This window comes from Acanthochromis polyacanthus, chromosome 9 (genome assembly GCF_021347895.1).
Source record: "Acanthochromis polyacanthus isolate Apoly-LR-REF ecotype Palm Island chromosome 9, KAUST_Apoly_ChrSc, whole genome shotgun sequence".
Classification (NCBI taxonomy): Eukaryota; Metazoa; Chordata; class Actinopteri; family Pomacentridae; genus Acanthochromis; species Acanthochromis polyacanthus.
Genome location: NC_067121.1, coordinates 13,915,155 through 13,941,780, shown reverse-complemented (window position 1 = coordinate 13,941,780; position 26,626 = coordinate 13,915,155). Strand labels below are relative to the sequence as shown.

General features: G+C 37.8%; 2 protein-coding genes and 1 long non-coding RNA gene across 16 annotated transcripts; 2 read left to right on the top strand and 1 right to left on the bottom strand.

Moving 5' to 3' along the window:
* Positions 1–290: 290 nt before the first annotated feature.
* LOC127535499 (putative protein TPRXL) lies at positions 291–3,801 on the top strand. Its single transcript, XM_051953665.1, has 3 exons — positions 291–310; positions 2,509–3,216; positions 3,436–3,801. The coding sequence occupies exons 1-3, from the start codon at positions 291–293 to the stop codon at positions 3,440–3,442; spliced, it is 735 nt and encodes a 244-aa protein (XP_051809625.1). The 3' UTR covers positions 3,443–3,801.
* A 228-nt stretch (positions 3,802–4,029) lies between these two features.
* Positions 4,030–4,511, top strand: LOC110972203 (uncharacterized). Its single transcript, XR_002597284.2, has 3 exons — positions 4,030–4,121; positions 4,251–4,339; positions 4,449–4,511. It is a non-coding gene; the product is annotated as an uncharacterized LOC110972203 (long non-coding RNA).
* A 13,868-nt stretch (positions 4,512–18,379) lies between these two features.
* On the bottom strand, positions 18,380–26,369 carry LOC127535408 (uncharacterized). Of its 14 annotated transcripts, none has more exons than XM_051953346.1 (8): positions 26,215–26,362; positions 25,050–25,121; positions 24,355–24,946; positions 23,608–23,667; positions 20,922–21,966; positions 19,987–20,142; positions 19,799–19,891; positions 18,380–19,346 (listed from the first exon to the last, which is right to left on the bottom strand). In XM_051953346.1, the coding sequence occupies exons 5-8, from the start codon at positions 21,948–21,950 to the stop codon at positions 19,041–19,043; spliced, it is 1,584 nt and encodes a 527-aa protein (XP_051809306.1). In that variant the 5' UTR covers positions 21,951–21,966; positions 23,608–23,667; positions 24,355–24,946; positions 25,050–25,121; positions 26,215–26,362; the 3' UTR covers positions 18,380–19,040. The 14 variants fall into 14 exon arrangements, 9 of the variants coding, with proteins under 9 accessions (XP_051809306.1, XP_051809305.1, XP_051809301.1 ...); XM_051953345.1 differs by having other exon boundaries at positions 23,623–23,667; XM_051953341.1 differs by having other exon boundaries at positions 22,276–24,946.
* Positions 26,370–26,626: the final 257 nt, after the last annotated feature.

The following is a 26,626-nucleotide window of genomic DNA, read 5'->3' as shown; positions in this document are numbered from 1 at the left end:
AAGACTAACATTGAGGCTTTTTTTTAATGAAACCGTATACCATCCAGTGTGTATCATGCATTTAAGAGTAATAATGTCTGAAATACTGCTCCTTTTCCTCTCATCATTTAGGAGGGGAGCTTTATTATTGGCGACACAAGGGTACTGCAAAAGCCCTGAAAACCAAGGTGGTCTGTGGGGCTAATCAGGCCAATGAAATCTTTGTTGATTTTCATGCAAGTCCCACTGGGGCACACTGTGGCCAGACAAAAACTCGAGATGCCATCTCCAAAAGGTTTTATTGGCCAGGGATGTCAGTGGACATCAACAAGTGGGTAAGTCGGCCCTAAATTGAAAGCACACGTAATTACAATGTAATGGGGTCCTGAAAAACAGTTTCTCCTATTTTATTTTGCTCAAATTCCATGAAAAAAACATTATCATGGTATTACGTGTACATGTGCTTATTTAAAACCACTACTCATCCATAATATGTCATCATAAGGTTTCCCAGTGTTCAGCTTGCCAGGCAAGCAGTGACGCCATTAAAATGCCCACAGAGTTCATTCCCATCAAGGTGAGTTCAGCCAAAGAAGGCCAAAATGTTTTTAAATCAATAGAAACCACTGAAATATTTTTCTCAGTATAAAGACAATGAGAGAAAAGATGCTCTGAGTGCATTTTTTTTCCACAGGTAGTTAGTCCTCAATCTTATTCTATATATCAACAAAGAAGGCAGTATGCATTAATGCAATTTTTTGAATAAAAATATAACTTGACAATGTTTTTGCTACAAAAGGTTTACCAGCCCTTTGAGTTGGTGGGGATGGATCTAATTGGCAAACTGACAGAGACAAAGAATGGACATCAATACATCTGCGTGATGATTGATTATTTCACAAAATGGCCACAGGCCTACCCTCTGACCTCAAAGACAGCCAAAGAAGTTGCACAGTGCATCATGAAGTTTGTCCATCAGTTTGAATCACCAAAAAGAATTTTAACAGACCAGGGGACAGAATTCGTCAATGCTGTAAGTATTTAAATCCTTGGCAGAATTTGTCTTTCTGAAATATTAGTCACCAATAATTTTAACTATTATTATTTGATTCAGGTAACCCCTCATTTTGTTGCTAATTCATTCTGTTTATGTAACACAGCCATGTGTATGAACTGATTTCTTGACAGGATGCTGTTATTAATGTCATATCAAAAATGTCAATAAAAACTTGTGCTTCTAGATCAACTCAAAAGTGTGTGAAATCCTTCACATCAAGAGAAGCCTCTGCTCTCCCTATCACCCTCAAACAAATGGGTTAGTGGAAAAAATGAATGGCACAATCCAGAGGTGAGTTCTTCATTTTAGTTATAAATTGATAACTCTAAATTTGCATCAGTGCATTTTCTGTTGACAATAGCATGCTATCTGACTTACACTCAAAGCTTTCTGGCTTATTGTGGTGTTCTCTTCTGATATGATCCTTGCTTGTGTTGCATAGATCCCTGAACCATGTCACTTTGAGTGTCTGTTAAATTAGACTGTAACATTTCAAACTCTGTTACTTAAATTATGTTTTTATACATGTATTAGGGTGTGGCTTCCCAAGCCATATGGAGAATTATTATTACAAAGTCAAAGTCAGTTTAATTTTTTTGCTATGGTGATGAATATCAGTGCTTTAAAATCATCTGTTTTCTCAGAGCCCTCAGCAAAGTGGTCGGTGAGCATCCAGATACTTGGGATGATTATCTGGATGCAGTGATGTTTGGTCTCAGAACCAAAAAACAGATGACCACCAAGTACTCACCGTATTTCTTGATGTTTGGCAGAGAGGCGCGTTACCCTTCACAAGTCCCAGAACACTATGTGGTCAGTTTATGATCTACCTATTTGTCTCTATGTCAGTCTGAGTACATAATCAATCTGCATTTGTCTCTGTCCATTTGTCCATCTTTCTCTCTCACACTCTTTCTCTGTACACACTGACAGATCAGACTGCATTATGACACGCTGTCTTCCTATCAGCTTCCAAGATTTATATATCTACATGACAACTGTCTAAGGATTATTATATTTATCTACAATCATTGCATATACAGAGTAAATTTAGCAGTCATCTGTGGTGGGCTGTATAACCCTAAAAAGATTTGGATACAAACATCAAATAATCTGTTTTTCTTCAAAGGTTGACAACTCTGTGGAGGACATAGTGGGACAGGAGGATTTGTCGCAGGACATTCGGCAGCAACAGGACCTCTTGGAGCTGGTCAGAGAAAATCTAAACAAAGGACATGAAAAAACAAGGGGAAAAGTCAAGCCAAAAGCCAAACTATTAAACTTCAAAGTTGGGGACAGGGTTTGGAGACAGAACATCAGGAGCCAACAAAGAAAGGGGGGCAAATTGGAACACAGCTTTTTAGGCCCTTATACTATTGTGGCAATAACTGACAAAAGTGTAGATCTCCAGGATGACAAAGGGACAGTCTTCTGCAAAATCAATATGGACCAACTAAAGTTGACCATTGAAGACACAGCCAGAGTTCCACACCGGAGTATGACCAAAAAATCAGCATCAGTGGTGCAACAGGCATCATCATCCCTGTTAAAACCAACAGCCCCAGCAACTACAGTCCCAGCAGCAGCTACAGCCCCAGCAACTGCAGCTCTACAAACAACAGCCCCAGCAACTACAGTCCCAGCAGCAGCTACAGCCCCAGCAACTGCAGCTCTACAAACAACCCCAGCAACTGCAGCTCGAGAAACAACCCCAGCAACTGCAGCTCTAGAAACAACCCCAGCAACTGCAGCTCTACAAACAACCCCAGCAACTGCAGCTCTACAAACAACCCCAGCAACTGCAGCTCTACAAACAACCCCAGCAACTGCAGCTCTAGAAACAACCCCAGCAACTGCAGCTCGAGAAACAACCCCAGCAACTGCAGCTCTAGAAACAACCCCAGCAACTGCAGCTCTACAAACAACCCCAGCAACTGCAGCTCTACAAACAACCCCAGCAACTGCAGCTCTAGAAACAACCCCAGCAACTGCAGCTCTACAAACAACCCCAGCGACTACAGCCACAGAAACAGCCCCAGCAACTACAGCCCCGGCAACTACAGCCCCAGTAGCTACAGCCCCAGCAGCTGTCCCACCAACCGCAGTCCACCCAAATCCCATACTGCCATTACAGCCAGCAGCAGAAACACCAAACTATACACAAGCTCTTGCAGAGAAATGTAAGATTTTCTATGTGTATGTCCTCTCTCTGTCTCTGTTTTCTCCCTATCGCTATTTCTTTCTTCTTATCTTTGGGTGTGTGTGTGTGTGTGTGTGTGTGTGTGTGTGTGTGTGTGTGTGTGTGTGTGTGGGTAGCAAAGATGGCAAAATATATATCACTTGCTTCTTTCCCCTCATTTAATTTTCTTAATAATTATCTTCTTTTGTTATTTTGACAGATGTTAAGGATGCTTGGGCAGGAAAAGATGTTCATGTCCTCCTGTCCAAAATAGGGGCATACAAGTTGAATTACTGGGACATTTACAGACTTGGTCCTGACATGGAGTTGGAAAGCGAGGTACAATATTATTTAACTTTATTTTTTGCTATATAAATATGTTTTACAGCTTTACAAGTCAGCTTGAAAACAGTCAGTGTATTTGTATGGTAAAAAAGTATTATGTTTTGTGGTTTAATTTTTCTTACAGGTGATCAATGCATATTTGGCAATCATAGTGCGTGAACGAAATCGCCACAATCCTGCAAAAGCAGCATTCATTGATTCGTTTGCTATGACTGCAATGTGGCAAAGAAGATCTCAAAGGCTCAAGGTAAGCATTGGTATGATGAATGTTATGGATTTCCCTCGGATTTCAATTTAGTTAAAATTTTAAAGGTAAATGAAACCTATTGCTTTCAATATTTCAAATACATCTATTGTAAATCTTTATTTTACATATGTCAAGAGATATTGTGCTTGAAACAATTTCGTTGTAGGAATCTAATTTCTAATTATTTTTTAATGTGCAATTCAGATTTGTATTAAATTATTCCATTTTACTATTCCATTCAATTTTAGATTAAACCCCTGGAGTATGAGATTATTCTTGGAGTTCTAAATGAGCATCATCACTGGACACTTGTGGTAAAGAAATTTTATAAATAAACCATAGTATAAAAAGAGTAAATATACTACTGCAGTGCCTGGTATAAAATAGAGTAGGTGAAGAAGTAATGTCTCAGTAATTTTTTTTCATGGGAAAAATATTTTTAGGTCATCTACCCACAAGAAAAAAAGTCCTTGTACTTGGATCCGCTGGGCGAGTCGAAGGAAGCCATCAACAAATGTTTGGACACAACAAGGTGAGGATACTTGTTTTAAAACCATGGTAACAGGCATGTCAACTATCGCTACAAAATTGGCACACATTAATGTTATATCAATTTAGAAATTACTCTTTTATTTATGTAGGGCTTTCATGCGAAAACAAGGCTGCAATTTTTCAAGGTGGAGATGTGACACTGTACCACACACAAAACAGTGTGGCAGTACGTCATGTGGAGTCTTTGCACTCAAGGTATGTTTGCTTTGCAGAGCAATGTCATCATCCTCAAATTTCTGTATTGTAATACGACTGTCCATTTGTTATTTTTTTTTATTTTTTACCCAAGACAAATAATGTTATGCTTTTTTGAGATGTCTAAAACTCAGAAGTTATTAAGTTACAGCAGATTAATATCATTATATGGTGACATGTAAGCTCGTAATTACTAAGATGCATAGCTTAAGGTTATGTTGAAATCTCTTTTTCAGTTTGCAGAATGTCTCCTGCAAAAGAGAGACGCAAATTTTCCTGCCACAAATGATGCCATAAACAGATACAGGCAGGAAATTGCTGTTTCTCTTCTCCTGGAAACTGGTAGGACATATTTTAGTATTTCATAGACTTGTCCATAAAAATCCTGTAAAAATGTTACAGTTATAGTAAATACTCTCACGTAACCTAAATATTAATTATATTTTCATGCATGACAATATTACACATGCTCTTATTTTTTCTGTCCTCTTTTTTTAACAGATGACCTAACAGACAGATGCCGCTTCTGTGGGGAAAAGGAACATGAGTCTGATGTGAACTGGGTAACTTGAGCAATCCAGTAACATTTATCTCTAAATCTGAAATGGAATACTGTTTTGATAGTGGGAATTGTCTTTAATGCTTATGTTAGATTCTTCTGTTATACTGAGGGCCATTGTTTTATTTCTGCCTTCGCTCCACTTGAAGTAATAATTGTTGAATTGATTGCAACAATAACAATGTACAGCTTCCTAAAAGACATTTTTTAAAACCTGAATTCTATGTCTTTCAGATACAGTGTGATGTTTGTCTGCGGTGGTTCCACCAAATGTGCCTTCAAGGCCCACCGGCAAAAGACGCCTTTGTTTGCATGGCTTGCTAAAGTCCTGAGCTCAATGTATAGTGTATAGAGTTGTCATCGTTAAATAGTTGGATTAAAATGTTAGTTCTCTTTCTTATTTTTGTTATTTATCTTCAGCTGTATATATCTTTTTTTCTAAAACTGATTGTGTTATTATTTATATAAGTTATTGGTAAGTTCAGTACTTTTAAGAGACATAGTTGTTATAACTGTATAATATTTAAGTATTAAACCTTTTTCTTCAAGATGAATTTTTTTCTGTAACAATACTTACTTTTTAAAAAAATGTTTTATCAATTGAGCATTTTGTAAAACAAATTTTGCAATAAGAAAAAAATCAGGCTGAAATGTTGGTAAAATCACCTGAGTAATATAGAGGGGGATACATTTTCTGGCAGGTGCAGACATTGACGCTGAAATAATCTGTATCCCTCTATAACTTTAGCTGTGATTAAAGAAACTACTCCTAATTCACAAGTTTTGCTGAGCATGATGAGAAATGTCTGCAGAATAAACCACAGGATGTTAGCACATCACCTGAGTAATATAGAGGGGGATACATTTTCTGGCAGGTGCAGACATTGACGCTGAAATAATCTGTATCCCCCTATAACTTTAGCTGTGATTAAAGAAACTAGTCCTAATTCACAAGTTTTGCTGAGCATGATGAGAAATGTCTGCAGAATAAACCACAGGATGTTAGCACATCACCTGAGTAATATAGAGGGGGATACATTTTCTGGCAGGTGCAGACATTGACGCTGAAATAATCTGTATCCCTCTATAACTTTAGCTGTGATTAAAGAAACTAGTCCTAATTCACAAGTTTTGCTGAGCATGATGAGAAATGTCTGCAGAATAAACCACAGGATGTTAGCACATCACCTGAGTAATATAGAGGGGGATACATTTTCTGGCAGGTGCAGACATTGACGCTGAAATAATCTGTATCCCCCTATAACTTTAGCTGTGATTAAAGAAACTAGTCCTAATTCACAAGTTTTGCTGAGCATGATGAGAAATGTCTGCAGAATAAACCACAGGATGTTAGCACATCACCTGAGTAATATAGAGGGGGATACATTTTCTGGCAGGTGCAGACATTGACGCTGAAATAATCTGTATCCCCCTATAACTTTAGCTGTGATTAAAGAAACTAGTCCTAATTCACAAGTTTTGCTGAGCATGATGAGAAATGTCTGCAGAATAAACCACAGGATGTTAGCACATCACCTGAGTAATATAGAGGGGGATACATTTTCTGGCAGGTGCAGACATTGACGCTGAAATAATCTGTATCCCCCTATAACTTTAGCTGTGATTAAAGAAACTAGTCCTAATTCACAAGTTTTGCTGAGCATGATGAGAAATGTCTGCAGAATAAACCACAGGATGTTAGCACATCACCTGAGTAATATAGAGGGGGATACATTTTCTGGCAGGTGCAGACATTGACGCTGAAATAATCTGTATCCCCCTATAACTTTAGCTGTGATTAAAGAAACTAGTCCTAATTCACAAGTTTTGCTGAGCATGATGAGAAATGTCTGCAGAATAAACCACAGGATGTTAGCACATCACCTGAGTAATATAGAGGGGGATACATTTTCTGGCAGGTGCAGACATTGACGCTGAAATAATCTGTATCCCCCTATAACTTTAGCTGTGATTAAAGAAACTAGTCCTAATTCACAAGTTTTGCTGAGCATGATGAGAAATGTCTGCAGAATAAACCACAGGATGTTAGCACATCACCTGAGTAATATAGAGGGGGATACATTTTCTGGCAGGTGCAGACATTGACGCTGAAATAATCTGTATCCCCCTATAACTTTAGCTGTGATTAAAGAAACTAGTCCTAATTCACAAGTTTTGCTGAGCATGATGAGAAATGTCTGCAGAATAAACCACAGGATGTTAGCACATCACCTGAGTAATATAGAGGGGGGATACATTTTCTGGCAGGTGCAGACAATGAGGTTGATATAATCTGTATTCCCCTCATAACATGTTCTGGTAGATCCTCCTTTATTGTCATTTGTCTGTGTTGAGAATTTCTGAATAAATGCTCTGAAGTTCTGATGGTCAACAGAGGGGGAATTAAAAACAAAAGTAAAAAACAAACAAACAAACGCCAATATCTGAAGATAAGATACCCTGGTGGAATTGAGCCTGGCAGTGTGATAAAATGCTCACAGTGGTGTTGATTTTACTGTATCAGACTTTGGACAGATTGCTCTAAAGATTGAATTACAGAGCGTTTGAATCTAGTTCCCACCCAGAAGGTATTGAGCCTACGTTTAGTTAGCAGGGTGATCGAGTAGCAACATTACACTTTATTACAAAAGGGAGAAGGAAAAGACATTGTTAGGCAGCGCGATGAATACTATTAACTGAGCAACACGCCATGTATAGCAAAAGCATTTATTTAGACAGAAATGTCACATGCTGCATTACCAAACATGTTTGACAATCAAATCATGATCGTAACAATCCAAGTTTTGTTTTATTAATAAACTACGCTGATATCTAAACACGGAATTATAACTCCACCCTTCCGAATGCATGCGCGCTCCCGCGGCAGGGGATACATTTTCTGTCGGGGGTAACTACTTTGGCACGACACCGGCAAACCAAAGCACCGGCGCACGTATGTGACGTAATCGCGTACGCGACGTGGTGAGATCTCGGCAAAGTTTTGCGTTTTGCGAAATTTTCACAAAATTAGGAGGAATCGAGTTCCTACTTAAATGCGATTATGACCTAAATAAGCTCCCAATCAAAATTTCTTCATTTCATCAGCAGACTTTATTATACTGGAGATTAATTTACAAGCACAATTTCAGTCCCCATATGACCCCATTTTGGAACTGTAGATATGTTCTACATAAACACAAATCTATATTTCAACAAAATTGGTTTGATAAAGGAATCTGGTCTGTGATGCATTTACTGGACTGCTCTGGAAAAATGCTAACTTTTGAAAATTTCAGTACCAAATTTAATATAACTGACAAACGCCAATATAACCAAGTAATTAAAGCAATACCTCAGGCAATCTTGTTAATGGCATCAGACTTGCATAAAAACAAAATTCAGGCAAGTCTCCCATTGCTCATGCTGAATGGTTACAGGCTAAATGATTCCAAACTTACCAACTTTGTTCTTAGAAATATATTCAATACAGTAATTTTCCCAAACCCATCATCGAGAAACTCAATTCTAAATTTTTTCTCCAAAAAAGATGCGCAAATTTTAAGATCTAAATTCTTCAAATTTCCTATTGCCCCCAAAATGAAAGAAAATCATTTCAAAATTATGAATAGAATTTATCCCTCAGCTGATTTTTTTAAGCAAACGATTTGGTTTTGAGAATAATAACTGCTCCTTTTGTAATGAACACACTGAAACTACAGATCACTTATTCTATGAATGTAGGGTGATATCAGCTAATATGGGCCACTTTTTGGTAAATCGCTTGAAGCACTAACAAAAAACAATGTATTCTATTAAAATGTGGTTTTATGGCTAGTAATGGTTGTTTTCTTTTAATTTTGCATTGAAATTATCTAGTAAATAGGATTGTTTAGTTCCTACAGGTCTTGATACATCAGCTGTGCCAATTTTTTTACACAAGCAAAGTTCAGGTAAAATGGGCCAGCTGATCAGGTAAAATGGGACGCTTATCAGGTAAGTTGGGCCAGTCCAACTGCAAAGGGATAGTCATCAATTTTTATTGTAAAAAAAAAGAACTGTTAATATGGCAACATACTGTGTAAGAACAATTTAATAATATCAGGACAATTCATTACATTGTAAATGATTAACTGATCTGCTCATGGCAAATGTATTGAATCCACATGGCACTGTCAACTTGGGTATAAAACACATAAATAATGATTAAAAAAAACAACTGCAACCTACTAGGCCTACAAATGGGATGAATGCAAACACTGAACCTCAATAATATATAAATAGTCAAAATTTTAAAATGTGTGTGTGTGCTTGGGTAGGTACATACCGGGCTTTGCAAAAGTTCTGTTACACGGTGTGTCGTGATCTTTAGAGACGTTTACATGTCGGAGTGAAAAATTCCATTGAATAAACTGAAAGTTCTACCTTATAGGCAGGTGTCCTTAATACAAATTTTTTTCTCCGGTGAAGTGGTATCAAGATGGAAGTCAAAAGAGTTGAGATATCGGCTCTCCTTTGTGCTGAACATCAGCCGGATGACCGTCCACAGAGTTGCGGAGAGGCTAAAGAATGGTGAAGATCTTTCAGGTCTTCACCATTCTTGAAAGATCACTGAAAGAGCTTCACCATTCTTGAGCCTCTCCGTGACTCTGTGGACGGTCATCCGGCTGATGTTCAGCTGCTTGGCTCTGTCAGACTTGTTGTGGCCAGCATGAAGGAGAGCAGATATCTCAACTCTTTTGACTTCCATCTTGATACAACTTCACCGGAGAACAAATTTGTGTTAATGACACCTGCCTATAAGGTAGAACTTTCAGTTTGTTTAATGGAATTTTTCACTCCGACATGTAAACGTCTCTAAAGATCATGAAACTGTGTAACAGAACTTTTGCAAAGCCCGGTATGTGGCTACTTAAACCACAAATTTAAATACAGTCCTGACAGGTGAAGCCGTCATCATCATAGATGCCGTACTCACTGCAGATAAAGTCAGTGGATTGTTACTAAAATCACTGATCATCATTATTTTTAGGCAGATGCATCCTTTTCACATAAATGCCTTCTGCATTCCCTTCAAATGTGTACACGTGTGCATGTGTGACTGACAAAAAGGGTGGCCCATTTTAGCTGAAACCAGGGGGCCCAACTTACCTGAATAGGTTCAGCTAAATTGGGCCACTAACAAAAACATCAATCTTTGAAAAAAAATGTCCAAATACCAAACTTTAAGCATTATTTCTGATAGGTGTCATCAAGACAGATATTATACATCAACAATTTTATATATACACATTTCTTCAATTGACTTATCATCCTTATAATTTTTATCAGAAATTCTTATGCCAGTCCACTCACCACGCAGTTTTCCGGTGCAGTGTGAATTTGAATCTTATTTCCGCCCACAAAAACAACCACAGACCAATAAAATCTGTTGTTTCATGTTAAGTACAGTTGTGGCAAACATTTGAGACCATTTGCTGTCATTGGCTCTAAAAATCAGAGGGGCTAGGACATCCAAAGCTTAAATGGCCCATTTTACCAGATGGCCCAATTTACCTGATATCACCCGATGTATTCTAAAGCTTTTTGGGATGATGTACATCACTGGTTATCTAGATAAGTACCAATTCCTGCTTTTGAATGTGAAAATATTTTGTATGGATTTGTAATTAATAACTTTTTGCTAGACATGTTAGGGAATGTCATTGTAATATTAGTGAAATTTTTCATACACAAATGTAGATTTCTAAAATGTAGACCCATTTTTGGTGTGTTTCATAAAGAGATGTCTCTATTCTTCTCATCACTGAAGCATATGAAAGGGCGGACTGCTGTGAAGCTTTTTGGTATGGTTGAGGATGTCGGACTCATGGACAACCCTTAGCCCATTGAACATTCATCCGGACAGACTTTTTTTTAAAAATTTTTTACTCTTTTTCTTTCTATCTTGTACGTCCTTTTTTTTTTTTTTTAACTTTTCGTACCTCTTGTACGACTGTTGATGCTGCTTTGTTTCAATTTTAAAAAAAAAGTTTTGCGTTTTGCTGTTTAGACGGAAACGTAACGGCGGAGAGTTTTCAACTTTTCCACTCTGGAGGCCGGTTTCAAATTTTTGCATTTTTAAGCCCCCAAAACGCCGTCCTCGTATAAACGATAGGGTGTTTTGTTGAAATATTTTGACGTTTTTACCTGCAAGCGTCCTCGTGTAAACGGCCCCTCAGTGAGTCGTGTTTTCTTCAAGTGCTCCATCAGGTCCCTGTTTCTTATGATGACGCTCCTAACAGACTGCCCACAATGAACTTAATTTAGTTTTCTTTCGGAATGATTTCAGTTCTGTCCTTTCCAATTCATCAGTTCAAGTCAAACAGCACATGCTGAAATTAGGATGACCACAGTGTGCACATATCAGGTATTTGCTTTTTAATTTTCTGAAGTGTCTGATTTAGTCTGACATGGGTAATGACTTCTTCTTTTCCATCCATGCCCTGCCTCCTTACCACAATTTGTTTGAACAATGTTTTTATTGAGTTTCTCGGATTTCCAAAAATTAAATTACAAAGTGAAATTGAACAATTTAAATCTTAAATCTTGGATAATTGTTACAAGGTTATTGAACAGAGCAAAGAAAACAAAACAAAAAATAAAAATAGATAAATAAAATAAAGCAAGGATGGATAAATAGGAAAATAAAAATAAAACATAATAATATTAAAAAACAAACAAACAAATAAATAAGTAATTAAAATACCACTCCAAAACTTCTAATATTTCTTATGGCTCTTTACTTTCCTTTAATGTATTCGAAAGATCAGTTCTCTCCAAGTAGGTGATAAAAGGTCTCCAGATCTGATCAAATTGCTCTTCTTTACCTTTAAGAAAGTATTTTATTTTTTCCATCGCCAAAGATGATGACATTTCTCTTATCCAGTGACTCAGTGTTGGACAGTCCATCTTTTTCCAAAATAGTGCAATTAATCTTCTAGCGTGAAGCAAACAAACATTTGCTAAAACCTTAGAATAGCTATTTATAGAACACCTTTTTGGGTATATTCCCAATATAAATAACTTGGGGTTTTTCTGAATATTTACATTTAACATTGCATTCAGGGCAACTTCGATACTCTTCCAGAACTTCTGTACCTCATCACATTCCCACATACAGTGGAACAAGGTCCCCTTTTCTTTGTGACATTTTACACATATATCTGAGTTATTATTGTCAAAGGAGTGCCGTTTAATGGGCGATATATATGTTCGCATTATCCAATTGACCTGTAAGAGTTGCAGCCTTGTATTTACAGTCTGGGTATGAGCTTTTAGGCAAACAGCTTTCCATTCCTCCAGAGAAATGTCCTCCTTAAAATCTTCTTTCCATGCATTTAACCTGTTAACTGAGGACTCCATAGATGAAACAATGAACAAATTATACAAATAAGAAATATGCTTTTTGGTGTAAGGATAGTCAAAGATAGCTTTTTCAATTATTGAGAAGGGGGGTAATGTTAGTTTATTGTTTTGTGAGGGAAAAATAAAATTCCTCACCGGAAATATTTGAAGAAATGAGAATTGGGTATATTGTATTTATCTTTTATCTGTTCAAATGACATCATTACACCATTACAGAATAAGTCATCAACCTTACCAAGCCCTTTTGCTACCCACAGGCGAAATCCCGGATCTGATAAAACTGATATAAATTTATCATTACCCCATATGGGGCTAAAACGCGAAAGAGAGAGTTGTTGTCTTAGAACTGTATGTACTTTATACCATATATTGACCATATTTATAACAATAGGGTTTTTAGTTCTTCTCCTAAGCTCTTTGATTGGTGCCGAATATAAGTATACACTTATTGGCAGCTCAATATGAAGTGAAGAAGACTCTATTTCTACCCAATCAGGTGGTTTGTCATCAGAAAAATAGAACATCATCATTCTCAACTGAGCTGCCCAGTAATACCATTCAAAATTAGGAGCTTTGAGCCCACCTCAATCAAAAGGTAGGTAAAGTAAGGTTAAACAAAGTCTGTGGCGGCGATTATTCCAAAGAAAGTTTGTAATTATTTTCTTCAGTTTTGGAAAGAGATCTGGTGGTACTGATAGAGGGACATTTTGAAATAAATAAAGAAGCTTGGGAAGTATATTCATTTTTACAATGTTAATGCGTCCGATCAAAGATACTGGTAAAGTCGACCATCTATCTATAGACTCTGTAATAGTTTGAACAATAGGGTCATAATTTATTTCTGCTATTTTATTGACGTCCGGTACAATCTTAATTCCCAAATAGGTGAGTGAATTTGAAAGCTTAAATGCTGAAAGGATGTCTGAAGGTGTTGTTCTCTCAGTCTCATTAAGGAGCATCAAACATGACTTAGAATTATTAATTTTATATCCTGAAAAGCACCCAAAATTGTTTATAATATCAAGCAAAGCTGGTATTGAGTGTTTTAATTTAGTTAAAAAGAGAACAACATCATCAGCATATAATGCAATTCTGTTATCTATTTTGCCCAATGTAATACCAGTAATGTTTCTATGCGCTCTTACTGCGATGGCAAAAGGTTCTATGGCCAATGTAAATAGGAGCGGCGAGAGAGGACAGCCTTGGCGAGTCCCTCTAAAAATGTTAAAAGAATTAGAAATAATATTGTTTGTTAGAATTTCAGTTGTTGGTTGTGAGTAGAGCACCTTTACCCAAGCACAGAATGTTTCACCACAACCAAAACGAGACAGAATTTCAAACAAATATGGCCACTCGACCCAATCGAAGGCCTTCTCTGCGTCTAATGATAATATTGCAGTATCGGGGGCATTACGCTTTTCAAATAAAATGTTAATTAGTCTTCTAACATTGTGTAATCCCTGCCTATGTTTAATGAATCCGTTTTGATCAGTATTAACTACCGAGGGAAGACATTTCTCCAGTCTTTGGGCTAAAATTTTATAGAGAATTTTTATATCTGCATTCAAAAGGAAGATTGGACGATAGGACTGACACATGTCCCTAGGTTTATCTGGCTTAGGTATCAGTGTTATCAATGCTGCCCTCAAACTGGGTGGTAGTGTTCCTATCTCAAATGATTCAGTAAACATTTCCAATAATGGCTTTAGAATTTTATGCTTAAATTTTTTATAGAAGTCCAATGGTAAGCCATCTGGGCCTTCTGCTGTTCCTAATTTCATTGAGTCTATAGCTTCTAGTACATCATTACTTGTTAAATTTGCATTAAGTTGTGCTTTAAGCTCTTCTGGAATCAATGGAATATCAAGATTATTCAGAAACAAATTTTGCAAACTATCAGAATTTTGGCACTAAGAACTATACAAGTTTTGATAAAATTCACAAAATGTTGTATTTATTCCTTGAGGATCTAATACCAATTCACCTTTATCGTTTCTTATAGAGTTAATTGTCCTGTCTGTTTGAAGCTGCTTAAGACGTCACGCTAGAAGCCTCCCGGGCTTCTCCCCTTGGTCATAAAATGATTGATTTACTCTTCTTAGACTGTCTGCAACTTTCTCTGCTGTTAGTTCATTATATTGAGCCTTACAGACTAGTAATTCCTGTTCACAGAGAGTGTTTTTTTCCACAAAGACCTTTTTTTCTAAAACTTTAATTTTGGCTACCAATTGCTTAAGTACTAGTTGTGCTTTTTTAGATTTTGTGGTGGTAAAGCTTATTACTTGTCCTCTTAAAAATGCTTTAAAACCCTCCCACCTTATTGCAGCTGAAGTTTCTGAAGTATTAGTATCAAAGTACAAGTCTATTTGAGAGTTTACATATTCAACAAAAGCTGAATTTTGCAGCCATCTAATAGAGAAGCACCAGCGTGGTCGACTTGCAGTGATTGCTGAGTCGAGATAAATCAAGCAGATCGGAGCATGATCTGAGATTAGAATGCTTTCATAAGAACAATCTCCAACTTTGTGTCTTATTGATGCGGATACCAAAAAGTAGTCTATTCTGGAATAGGTCTTATGTGTGGCGGAATAACAAGAATATGAGATGTCATCTGGTTTCAGTTCTCTCCAAATCTCTAACAAGTTTAACTCTGACATAAAGTGCATAATGCACTTTTTGGCTTGTAGATGTGTCGGAGAAGAGGTGGATGACCTGTCCTTAGTATGGTCTAAGACAACATTAAAATCGCCTCCAATTATATTTTGACCATCCAGTGTAGAGAGCTTTAAAAACAAGTCCTTAAAGAAATCAGGGTTATCCTCATTTGGGCCATATATGTTAACTAAGTTAAGTTTGGTTGACAAGAGAGTACCTTGTACAATTAAATACCTGCCTGCTTTGTCACTAATTACGTTAGCAGTTTCAAATGGAATATTTTTATGAGTAAGAGTCATTGTTCCTCTGGCATGGGAGCTGCTGAATGATGCGGACAAAACAGAACCTGGCCATCTTTTACCAACCACAGAAACATTAGAGGATAAAAGATGGGTTTCTTGTAAAAGTACTATATTTGCATTCAGACGTTTTAATCTTGTCAACACTTGTTTAACTTTAGTGACTTTATTTAAACCTCTACAGTTCCAGGATATTATTTTAATATTCATAACCTGAGCCATAATCATTTATCTGAAGTCTTAGTACAATATGGAGTGGCATCAAAAAAAAAAAAAAAAAACTGTGGACAAAACTCCCTTTGGAACGAAGTTGAAAAATGAACAGTGAACACCTAACCCATGAACAACATGCAGCTTCCCAATGAAGCTTCCCTCCCTCACTATTAAACTTCTGCGCTATGACAGTTAACAGTCGGGTTCCACTGTTATCTGCTGTTATTGTTATAGCATGGTACTCCACGTTTGTATATTAATTCAGCATTTCAAAACAGAAATTATAAACAGGCTATTGTGGAAGAAGGGGGTGAAAAAAAAAACAACAACACAGCCTTATAGATGATAAATACACACCTCAACAGGTTTAGATCAGTCAGTGTCAATTGTTTAGAAGATTACTCACACTGATTTCAGTACACGTTCATGAAAAAGAGATTCTTCAGGTCTCCAGTTCCTAATGCACCTCCAGAGTGTTGACGAAGCGCTCAGCCTCGTCAGGAGTGTCAAAGGTGTAGCTGCGCTCATCGTAGGTCACTCTTAGCCGCGCTGGGTAAAGCATTCCGTAACGAATGCCCTTCTGGCGCAGCTTTTGCTTGATGGCGTGAAATCTCTTTTGTTGTTTGTGGACCTCCGCCGACAAATCCGGAAAGAACATCACTTGGTGATTTTTGTAGAGAACCTTTCCTTTACGCCGTGCCGCACTCTGGACCATTTCCTTGACTCAGAAATTGAGAAACTTCATAATAATGACTCGGCGTGGGATTTTTTGATGGGGGAAGACGGTGGCATCTCTCGATTATCAGCGGTGCCCGACGCGTATCCAAATCCAGCGCTCCATAAAAGCGCACGCATCTCCTGCCTCAGCTCCCTCTGGCAGATTCACCAATCTCAGGTTTGAACTGCGGCTTCGGTTTTCTTGGCCATCAACTTTGGCGCAGAGCGTTTTCACTTCTTTTTCCAGCCTATTGACAGTAGTTTGCAAGGTGGCTACGATGTCCTCAGTGTCGGAAATGTGAGCCTCAGCTTGTGTTACTCTGCTAACACAGTTTTGCACGTCAGTTCGTATCTCTTGCATTGTGGAAAGCATCTCGGTCAATTTCCCGGAGAATTCAGTCTTTAATTCACAAATTGCTTTCATAATTTCCCCTGAAGTGCATTCAAGCGGTGGGCCAGTACTCTTGTCCTCAGAGACGTTATCCTGATGTAGCATGTTAGCATCGGCTAGCTCCGACTTTGGCGATTCCAAATCTTTTGAGCCCCCTTTTGGTTTCTTAGGCATTTCGTCCTTTCTCTTCCCTCCTCTTCAGAACAGATTTCAGTCGAACCTTGTATGAAAGTGGAGTCTAAATTGCCAGAATTACAAAAACAGCAGAGCTTGTGAAAGCATGACTTTTCCCTATGCCGCCATAACCGGAAGTGATCGTGATTAACTAATGTGTTAATCCTCCTTACCACAATTTGTGAATATGATATAGATGTCTTTCTATGTTGTGTCACAGTATTCTTGCCATACTTTTTGCATTTGTCTTTTAATAATTGTCCTGTCCTCAAATATGGTCTTAGTTGGGTGAGAACTACTATGCTCTTGTAGATTTACCTAGTATGCTGACATGAGTTTCTCTTCTTAACAGCAAATGGAAATGTTTTTTTAAAAAAAAGCTCAAATGCAGATTCATAGGCCTTGTGCCTGCTCCACATCCAGTTTTTTGAAGTGTGTCTCCATCTCCAACTTGGCTTAATGGCAGCCTTCCCTTTCCCCTTCTTACCCTTTTCCCTCATGTGGGCGTGGGTGGATGTGTGGTTTGCATGCAGGTACAAATGATTGGATAATTAACTGAGTGACCACCTGCAGTGGGAAGTGTTCCACCTGCAAGCCATCCGAGCTTCATTATAAAAGTCATGCTCAGACTACTGCACGATGCTGGACTGTTGAACTACAGTCAGGGACAAAATATGAGGTCATCCTTGTTTTCTTCAATTTTTTGTTCATTTTAATGCCTGCTACCACAAAAGGTACATTTGTTTGGACAAATATAAAAAAAATAGTTCATAAGAGTTTAATTTAAGAGCTGATATCTAGCCATTTTCCATGGTTTTCCTGATAACCAAAATCACTTAAGTTCTTTCATCAATAGCTATGGCATTGTACTGCCAATAACAGTGCTTTTAGGCATTCCATGATTTCTTCTGTCTGTTTTAGTAATATGATACACACAGGAATTAGTACTTTAAGATTAGTGAAAGAATAAATTAGTCAGTAATCTTGACTGTTCTCCACCACACTGAAAAAAAAAATCTGTTGAACTAACATAATAAAATCATTGAAAGTGGTTGCACTAAATATAGTTATGTTTTGGCAATATAAAAAAATTATGTGCATGTTTCATGATCTCCATATGGTACACTCACATGACTTTCTCATGCTCTTTTAACATAATATATTTTGGTTAGATATTTTTACTTTTCTTATGTTAATTGAACAGAGATCTATCATATAAAACAACAAAAATTTAATCATTTTGATTTGATTAAATTTCAAAATGATTAACTAAAATAATTATGTTATGTTACTTTAAGTTACCTTTTCCCCCCACAATTACATACTAGTTTTTAAAGACTGCAATCAAAACCACATCTTTCTTGTGCCACCTAAACACAGCACCTTTCAGAGGATAAAGTGAATAAAACAAAATATCTTGAGCCACTTTTAATTCAAAGATGAATTACAGAATTCAAAACTGTCAAAAATGCTTTGACATGCTGATGTTCAACACTAAAGCATTACAAAGCAGCTGTAGTTTAGAACATTTTTCATGAACCTTCAAAAAAACTGCACATCCAAAAATTGCAATACTTTGAAAACAGGTCTTTACATAAAAATAAACAATAAAAATGTGAATCACAAATATGCAATACCGTGCAAACAAGTCTTGAAGCACTAAAAATTGCACATCAAAAAATGGAGTACTGTGCAGACACATTTTTAGGCACTGAACATCAAAAATATACAGTACTGTGCAAACACATATCACAGCACGACATATTTAAAGCATATCCAACACTGAGGAAAACCAGTGTATAAAGTTTCTTCTGAACACTTTGAAATCATCAACAGTACGGTTCTTAAATTCTTGAGCCATCTTGCAGAGCATGGTGTCCTTCGGCTTTACACAAAACATTACGAACAAGCTCCAGTAGTAAAAAAAAAAAAAAAGACTCTTTAGCTGCAAGAATGAAAAAATATACTATTTTCATATCAAAAATATATAGTAACTGTAAAATTTCAAAAACTGAGGAACACCTAACCTTTTCTCTGTAAACACTTAGAAAATCTGCATTGACAGATAAAATACTCATTCACAGAGTCTGTTCTTGAGCACTTGCGCTTTTTTGGAAAGAGTGGTGCCCTCCAGCTCCATGATGATTTTTTGGAGCACCTCAAATGTATATTTGAGGTCACGAGGGTAGTCGAGGTTCAGTGTGTAAATCAAGCCAAACAACATGGCAACAGCTAACGGAAAGTTGTCCAGTTCCTGCAAGACCACCTGTCCTTCAATCACTATGCCGATGTCATCTGGGTTTGAGTTGCAGTCTGCTTTCAGGACGTAAATGCCAACAGTGGTCTCCTCGATGGATCTTTCATTGGTTTCGTCTGCGCCCTTAGAAACACATATTGTCAAAAATCAGGTTCAACATAGCCCTGGACAATCCTCAAGAAGTGTACATCCCTTGTAGGATTTTTCACCCTGTCATGTTATAGCCTTATGCTAACATCAGCTATATAATTTTGCCTCATCAATCTACACTAGTAATTCTATGAGCAATTAATTTGTTTTGGTTTTTGTTTGTTTTGTGCCCATCAGACCAGCAGGTGGCCTTTTTTGGTTTGGTATTTAATTGATTGACTATTTAAAGAAAGTGAAGGTGAGCTGACAGGTGCTGCTGATGAGGAGGAAAGCACAAATGAATAAAAAAAAAATCTGTTGGACAACCAGGTGAAAAATCCATGAGAGGATGAACACATTCTCAAGTGACTACAATTTACATAAATATATTTCTGAACCTGTGACCTCATAAAACAAACAAACCATTATAACACTTAAATACTCACCACATATTCTTTGACTAAGTTTCCTGGTTCCTCATTGAGGTACACACACAGTCCTTTGATGATACAACCTCGACCGAGGTCAACATCGTCATCCTGGCCAAAGGCAACAAGATCACCAAGTTATGTTTCAAAAGTATCACACACTGAATTAAAATTGATAATGCATAATGGCTGTATTTGTTTCTTACCTGAGCCATGGGTGCCACAATATCTTTGAGCACTCTCCCCATCTGTCCACCTCTTCGCTCAAACAGTCTGAGGAGTTTGCCGGACAGCACGTCTATCCGAGATAAAAACCTTGACTGTAGCGGTATGGTGGTGATGCGTTTGAACTCTAAATTTATCTGTTTTAAAAATAAGAACAGTAAAAGAGAGACATATTAAAGAAAAGCATGTCATATTACCATTGAAATATTGTTTTGCAAGTATCCTTCAGTGGCCCAACTTAATAGTGCACAGCTGTATCTGTGCACACTTTATGTGTTCAACAAATAATCAGAACAAAGGTGTGCAGAGAAATTCATGAGCTTTGAACAACAAAATAATTCCTCAGTTCACCCACAAGTAAAAGTGAATATGTTACAAATTAACTTCATTTATTGTTATGAGACAATTTTGAATGCAAACTGACCTTATTTTCACTGGCATGTGGTGCCGTGCATGTTTGAAAAGTCAAAGTTAGAGCATTAACAGGGTATCAAAGGGGGCATGCCTTTAATACAAGAGTCATGCAGCATGTTTGCTGCTCCATTATAAAAACAAATGTGGATGAAGTTAATCCTGTGTCAACCTAAACTTGAAGCAGACTTACCCACATAACTATAGGATGAATCTGAATGAGAACCATTTTGTTTAAAAAAAAAATCTAACCAAAATCTTTAAATTTCATCATATTGTATTTAAAAGTCAGGAACATAATTTTTGCAGCTGGCTTAAAGGTTTCTTTTTTTTAAAGAAAAAATACATTTAAATCAAACTGATTTCTAGGATCAGTCTTTTCTTTGAAGTGTTATGTTTAGCGCATACTAGTCAAAACCAAAGACTAATCATTTTTTTTACATCTAGCAATGGGCCAAAGTGGACAATTTTGCTGACTGGCTGTGTAAATTAAGGTGTGACGTACCTCAGTTACATCGAAGAGGGCTGGCCATCTGTTCTTGAAATCTTCAACCATTGGTTTGTCTCGAACCACTTCATACCTCCTGTGTGCGAAGGTCTGGTCCATTTTCCTTCTCACTGCCTCCCTGTTGTTCCGCTTCTTCACATCTGATAGGAGTTCCACTCTCAGACCCTCCAGACTCTGATCTGATTCTCCAGTGGGATAAGGGGGGCAGTAGTTCACTTCAGAACGTCTTGGTCTTTTGATGGCAGAGGCAGCACTTGATTTACCCTCAGGCTTGTGCTTAACAGAGTTCACCAAAACCTCAGGACATCCCAGTTTTCTCAAATGGGTACGGTAAATCGCAAGTTTATTCTTTAAGCTTGCCTTCCAACCAGCATATCCTGTCACTGAGCCCCTCTCTGTTAGACAAGGGTGTTTGGAGAGGAGTGCCTCACCAACCATGTCAAACTCTCTGTCTGTGACATAAACTTTGTATTTGACAATTTCTTGAATCAGACCCTCTAAAATGTTTGACTTGAGTTTAAGATCTGGGATAAGCACTACGCCATTCTCTTTGAATGCTGCATTGCCTCTTTCAAGTTTTAACTCTGCATCAAAGCCAAACTGTGGAACACTGAAAGTGCTAGGCCAAAATGTCCTGGAGGTTGAAGAGGTGGATGCGTCTGATTCCGGTGAAGACAGAATGTCAGTATCTACACCACCACTAGACACTGATGAGCTTTCTTCCAGAAAACTATAGTTACAAGCACTTCCTGAAGAAATCTGGACCTCTACGCGCTGCGGGGTTAAGATGCCTGTCATATAGATTACTCTGATTGTTCCACGATCTGTCACTTCATCCATTGAAGTGAGGTTCATGAACTCATTGTTAAATAGGGGATCCATGAACTGAAGCCTGAAGTTTGTCTGAATAGCACACTGTCTCTGCACAATATCAACAAGTTCACTGACAGATGTTGGAAGTCCATCTGGGAAAGTCAAGCGTTGACTGTTGTTGTCTCCAAGGATGACTTTCAAAAGAGCCGCCATGACCACAGGTTTCAATCTGTCAAGAGGATGAATAAAAGTTACTTTTTTTCGAGTAGTTAAAAATGCATTTAGACAGTAAAACTAACCACTCAGCAACTTTAAGAGGCCCAAGAGAGAAATAGGACAGACTAACATGCCACAAGAATTTATAGAGTGAAAGATGGAAAGTCACTGTGCATTAGATCATCAAAAGTAAACACATAAAAATTAATAAAAATTATGAAAGAATGCAGTGGGGGAAAAAACTGAGAACTTTTTAGGATGTACAGCCAAAACACGCAAAATGCGTTATGAATAAACAAAGCTAGGACATTTAGTAACCAACCTTTAATGTGGATGTGCCTTTTTAAAGTTACCATTCGGCTGGATCCAACCATGTAGGCAGCTAATGGATAGGCATCAGTCAGTTCACTTAGTGCTAATAGCTTGACTTCTCTTGCAGGAGACAACCTTAGCTCAAAGGCTCTGTAGTGTTCAATATACCAAGCACACAGCACTCTCACTATAACAAACAAGTTCCCATCGATGATGCACATCTGGATAATTTCAGCAAACTCTGGTAATCCACATGCCGATCCATGTGCTACTATCATGCCCTTGCTGTAGGCAATACCCCAATATGTTGCATTTTTTGCAAGATTTACTTCATCAGTGTTGGGATATTTTAAATGAATAGCCCGAGCCACCTCATCTTTCAATAAATCAACTGGAACTGTGGACACACATGGTACATCAAGGCAAGGTTTACCATAAGATGGTGAACTGATGTGGAAAGCAATCATAAACTGATGCTTTGATGCCAAAGTCAAAGGTAAGTTTTTGAAGCAACTAGTATGTTTCACTATCTGCTTAAAATATTTATGTTTGGCTTCAAAGCGCATTGTCCAGACAGACAATAAAGGGCCAAAACAACGAATCAACCGAGGATAGTGCTCAAGGAAGTGGTGCTTTGGCAGAAGTCTCACAGTAGGAAACAGCTCTTGGAACCTCTGTCTGTGTTCAACTATCTTACTTTCAAGGTATGAGATGGACTCATCAGTATGCACCGGGGCCACAACCAGTTCAGTAATGTCTTTCAAATCCAGCAACACAACCCATGCTGGCTCATTTTGTGGAACACAAGACCCAATTAAAAATGGGAGGAACCTAAGCAAGCTCCAATTTTCATGGGCGTTGCCTCCAATGGACTTCCGACTGGACAAACTCTTAGGGACAGCATGAGGCTTGTTGGTCTTGTCAGACCATTTGTATGGGAATGACAATATAGCTTTGTTTAGCTCATCTAATGTAAAAAATTTCTTTGCTATCAAAAAATTCAGGCAGTACGCCAATTCAAATGGCACAATTCCCTCAAATATGTCATGAGCAATATCAGGGGGATATCCAGTCACAACATTAAAGTGTGACAGGTTCTTGGTGAGAGCACACTCTCGTTTTACAGCCAAGTGATGTGTGACGTTCTCAACAGCTATTTGCACATGTTCTGCATGTTCTTCTTTTGTCCTCAAATTAAAAACACCAGATGCAACACAATGAGAACTGATTTCACAACTTCTCGCTGTGCAAAAACGACAGAAGTAATCTCCAGAAAAACTCTCAATGAAGCCAGCAATACTGTGTGCTCCTAAATTATCAGCAACAACACTATGCACTGTACCTTTTAAAGACGTACCTAACAGCGGAACATACACACCATGGTCCTCCAAGGTTTTTAGGTCTGTTAAGAGAGGTTCCAAAACATTATCAAAACTGTAGTTTTTGACATCATCACTCTTACAAAGCACAGCAAGATAAATGGAGGATAAAGAGGAATGACAGCCTGGAGGTAGGTTCGAGAGCAACCAATAAACAGCACAAAGCTTGTGCTTTTTTCTAGAGGTGCCTAGGGGATTACAAGTTTCAAAATCATCAACATACAGACATACTGATATTCTTAACTCATCATTATTCAAAAACTTGTTTTGTTGAAAATGATTACCGTCTTTAAATGACCTGTATTCATAAGATGGGTCTCTTTCAAGGCTTGTTGTTCCTTTATGATTTTCTATGAGTTTGTCAAGAATACCTTTTCTACTTAAGACCTGCTGCAGTGACTTTAAAATTGGGACATATTGAAAGGTTCTGCGCTTTTTACCATCAAGGATAAAAGTCACAGGTTCCACAACACTGAAGCAATCCCTGTAGTATTTTTTACGCTGATATGAACTGGAAAGTGGCCCTCCCTTTTCAATAGCCTTTGATATTGGATTGGTTGTATACACTGCAGAAATGATATTAGCAACTACCGAGTCCTCAACCTGAAAGTTAAGTCGCTTTAAGATATCAGCAACTATAGCTTTTGAAAGTGGCACAGATGCTGAACTTAAATAATTAAGCTCATATAAAAAATCATCTACAGCCGTACCTGGCACATGAACAAGATACTCCAACTTGAGTAAGGCTGCTGCAAGTTGCTTCTCAATTGCACTTGAGAGGACCTCGGGATTAGCTGACTCTACAGTGTCGCTCTCCACACACTCATCTTCCTGGCCATCAGTGGGTAAAAGTTCAAAAGGCAGAGGTGCATTTGTTGTCACAATACCGGGTTTAAAATCAGTCAAAGAATGAGATGCGTGTCTACGACTTTTGTGTGACCTAAAGGTTCCATAAACACTTGTATGAAAATCACAACCATCAAACATGCAAGTCACTTTTTCATTCTTCTTTAAATGAGCATTTATGTGAGCAAAGTACTCTCTTTCATTCCCCAAATTCTTACACGAGCAAATGTGACACTTAAATACAGATAGTGCCTTTACTGCTTTATAATTTGTGGAATGATCCCGAGAGTGATGAATATGTAATGCATTCCATGTTTTAAATGTGCAAGGGCACTCTAAAAACGTACATGGATAACGGCTGGTACGCCCAAGGTGTGGATGCTTCAATTTGTAGTGGTTCAATAATGCCAATCTTCCTGCAACTGCCACTAAGCACAGTTTACACTGCCACATACACTGGTGAACGACAAACAAGAGAGAAAAAAAATCAGCATAGACAATAAAAAACAAATGTAATCACCTGAAGTTAACAATTTATAATTACAGCAGACATACTCACCACAACTACAGAGCCTTTGGATGGAGAATCTTGAATTGTATTTAATTTAGCTGTCCTGCTGATAATTGGAACCTGTAAGACATCAGAAAACCACATTAGATTTCAGCGCATAAAACTTTAAATTCATCAAATATAGATCCAGCAAACTCCTGTCTGTATATACACTAGAATTATACCTGCTTAATGTGTCTGTGCATCTCATTTGACAATATCTAAAGTCTTTTGTTTATGTTTTATATTTCCTGAATGCCTGGCTTAACTAACATTCAATGGTATATAAAAACTAGTACTACAAGACGTGAAACAGCCAATTACTTTGTTGATTAAAAAGGTAAAGAAAGACCTGCTGTGTTAAATGTTCTTTATCCACTTCCTGCAAGAAATTCAGAGTTTCAATACATAGATTAATTAAATAAATATTCATTAAAAAGTAAATAAATAATAAAAAGCGAGACCTATACTCCAATCTGCCTCTCTCACTATCGCTATCACAACCTGTACTCCAAAGACGACGGACACGTTTATAATCTGAACGGATCCATTCCAATTATTCCAAGGCCAGCTAAAATATTTAACTCTGTTAATGTCAATCACACTGTTGTTAACAACTTCTGGTTCAGCACAACTCAGACACTCATAACGCAACCAACTCGATAAAGTGCGTCTCCGCGGTAATTCACTCCGTGTTGTGACCCTGGCTAACACCGTGAATTACATTTCCAACCATTTGAACAGGTCATATGACAACGGTGCGGGACGTTGTCGTGTGTCGCGGGCTTAAGCTGGCTACGTCTATTACCTGACAAAAGATAGCGGAGAAAAAAACACACGAGCGAAGTACAGCGTTCAAATGTGCGGAAAAGGACAAAATTTGCGACGGATAAGGTCGTCATTTGCATATGAAATGAAAACAAACACGGAAAATATATTTCACAACTTTGACTCACTGCCCAACATAAAAGTAGCGGAGGGTAGGTTCCTAACAATTAGCCCGTTGTACGCCACAGCTAGCAATTCCAGTTGGCTAGTGAAGCCAAACTGACAAAAAATATACAATTAAAATCACACAGAAGCAACCAAAAGGACAAAATACCAATGTAGAAACAAGACGTCGGATTAAATGTGCAATTCCCATAAACGTTTATAAAATTTGACAGACACTTACCTTTTCAAAACAGCATGGGGCCTGGACCTGCACCGCGGAATGAACGCAAAATGGCCGAGAACTTGGCTCCAGAAGTGAAGTCAGGGGGCGTGGTTTCTGACAGAAAGCATGACTGTTGTATGTCGCAATGACATGACATTTTCCTTAACAGTGAACATCCTCAAAAAATGTGTAGAATTCAAATGTCCGAATCATGTTTAGTCCTCAAACATAGAAAAGTGATGTGGAACGTTTAAGCTACATTTATAAAAAATCAACAACCCCCATGAGGCCATTTTTTCAGTGCAGCTTCTGACATTGTTCTGCTGTCACAGCAGACCATTCCTGTTGCACAAATTCAAACAAATTTGCTTTGTTTTTGGGCTTATGGTTCTTCATTTTTGCATTTGATTTTCCACAGGTTTTCAATTGG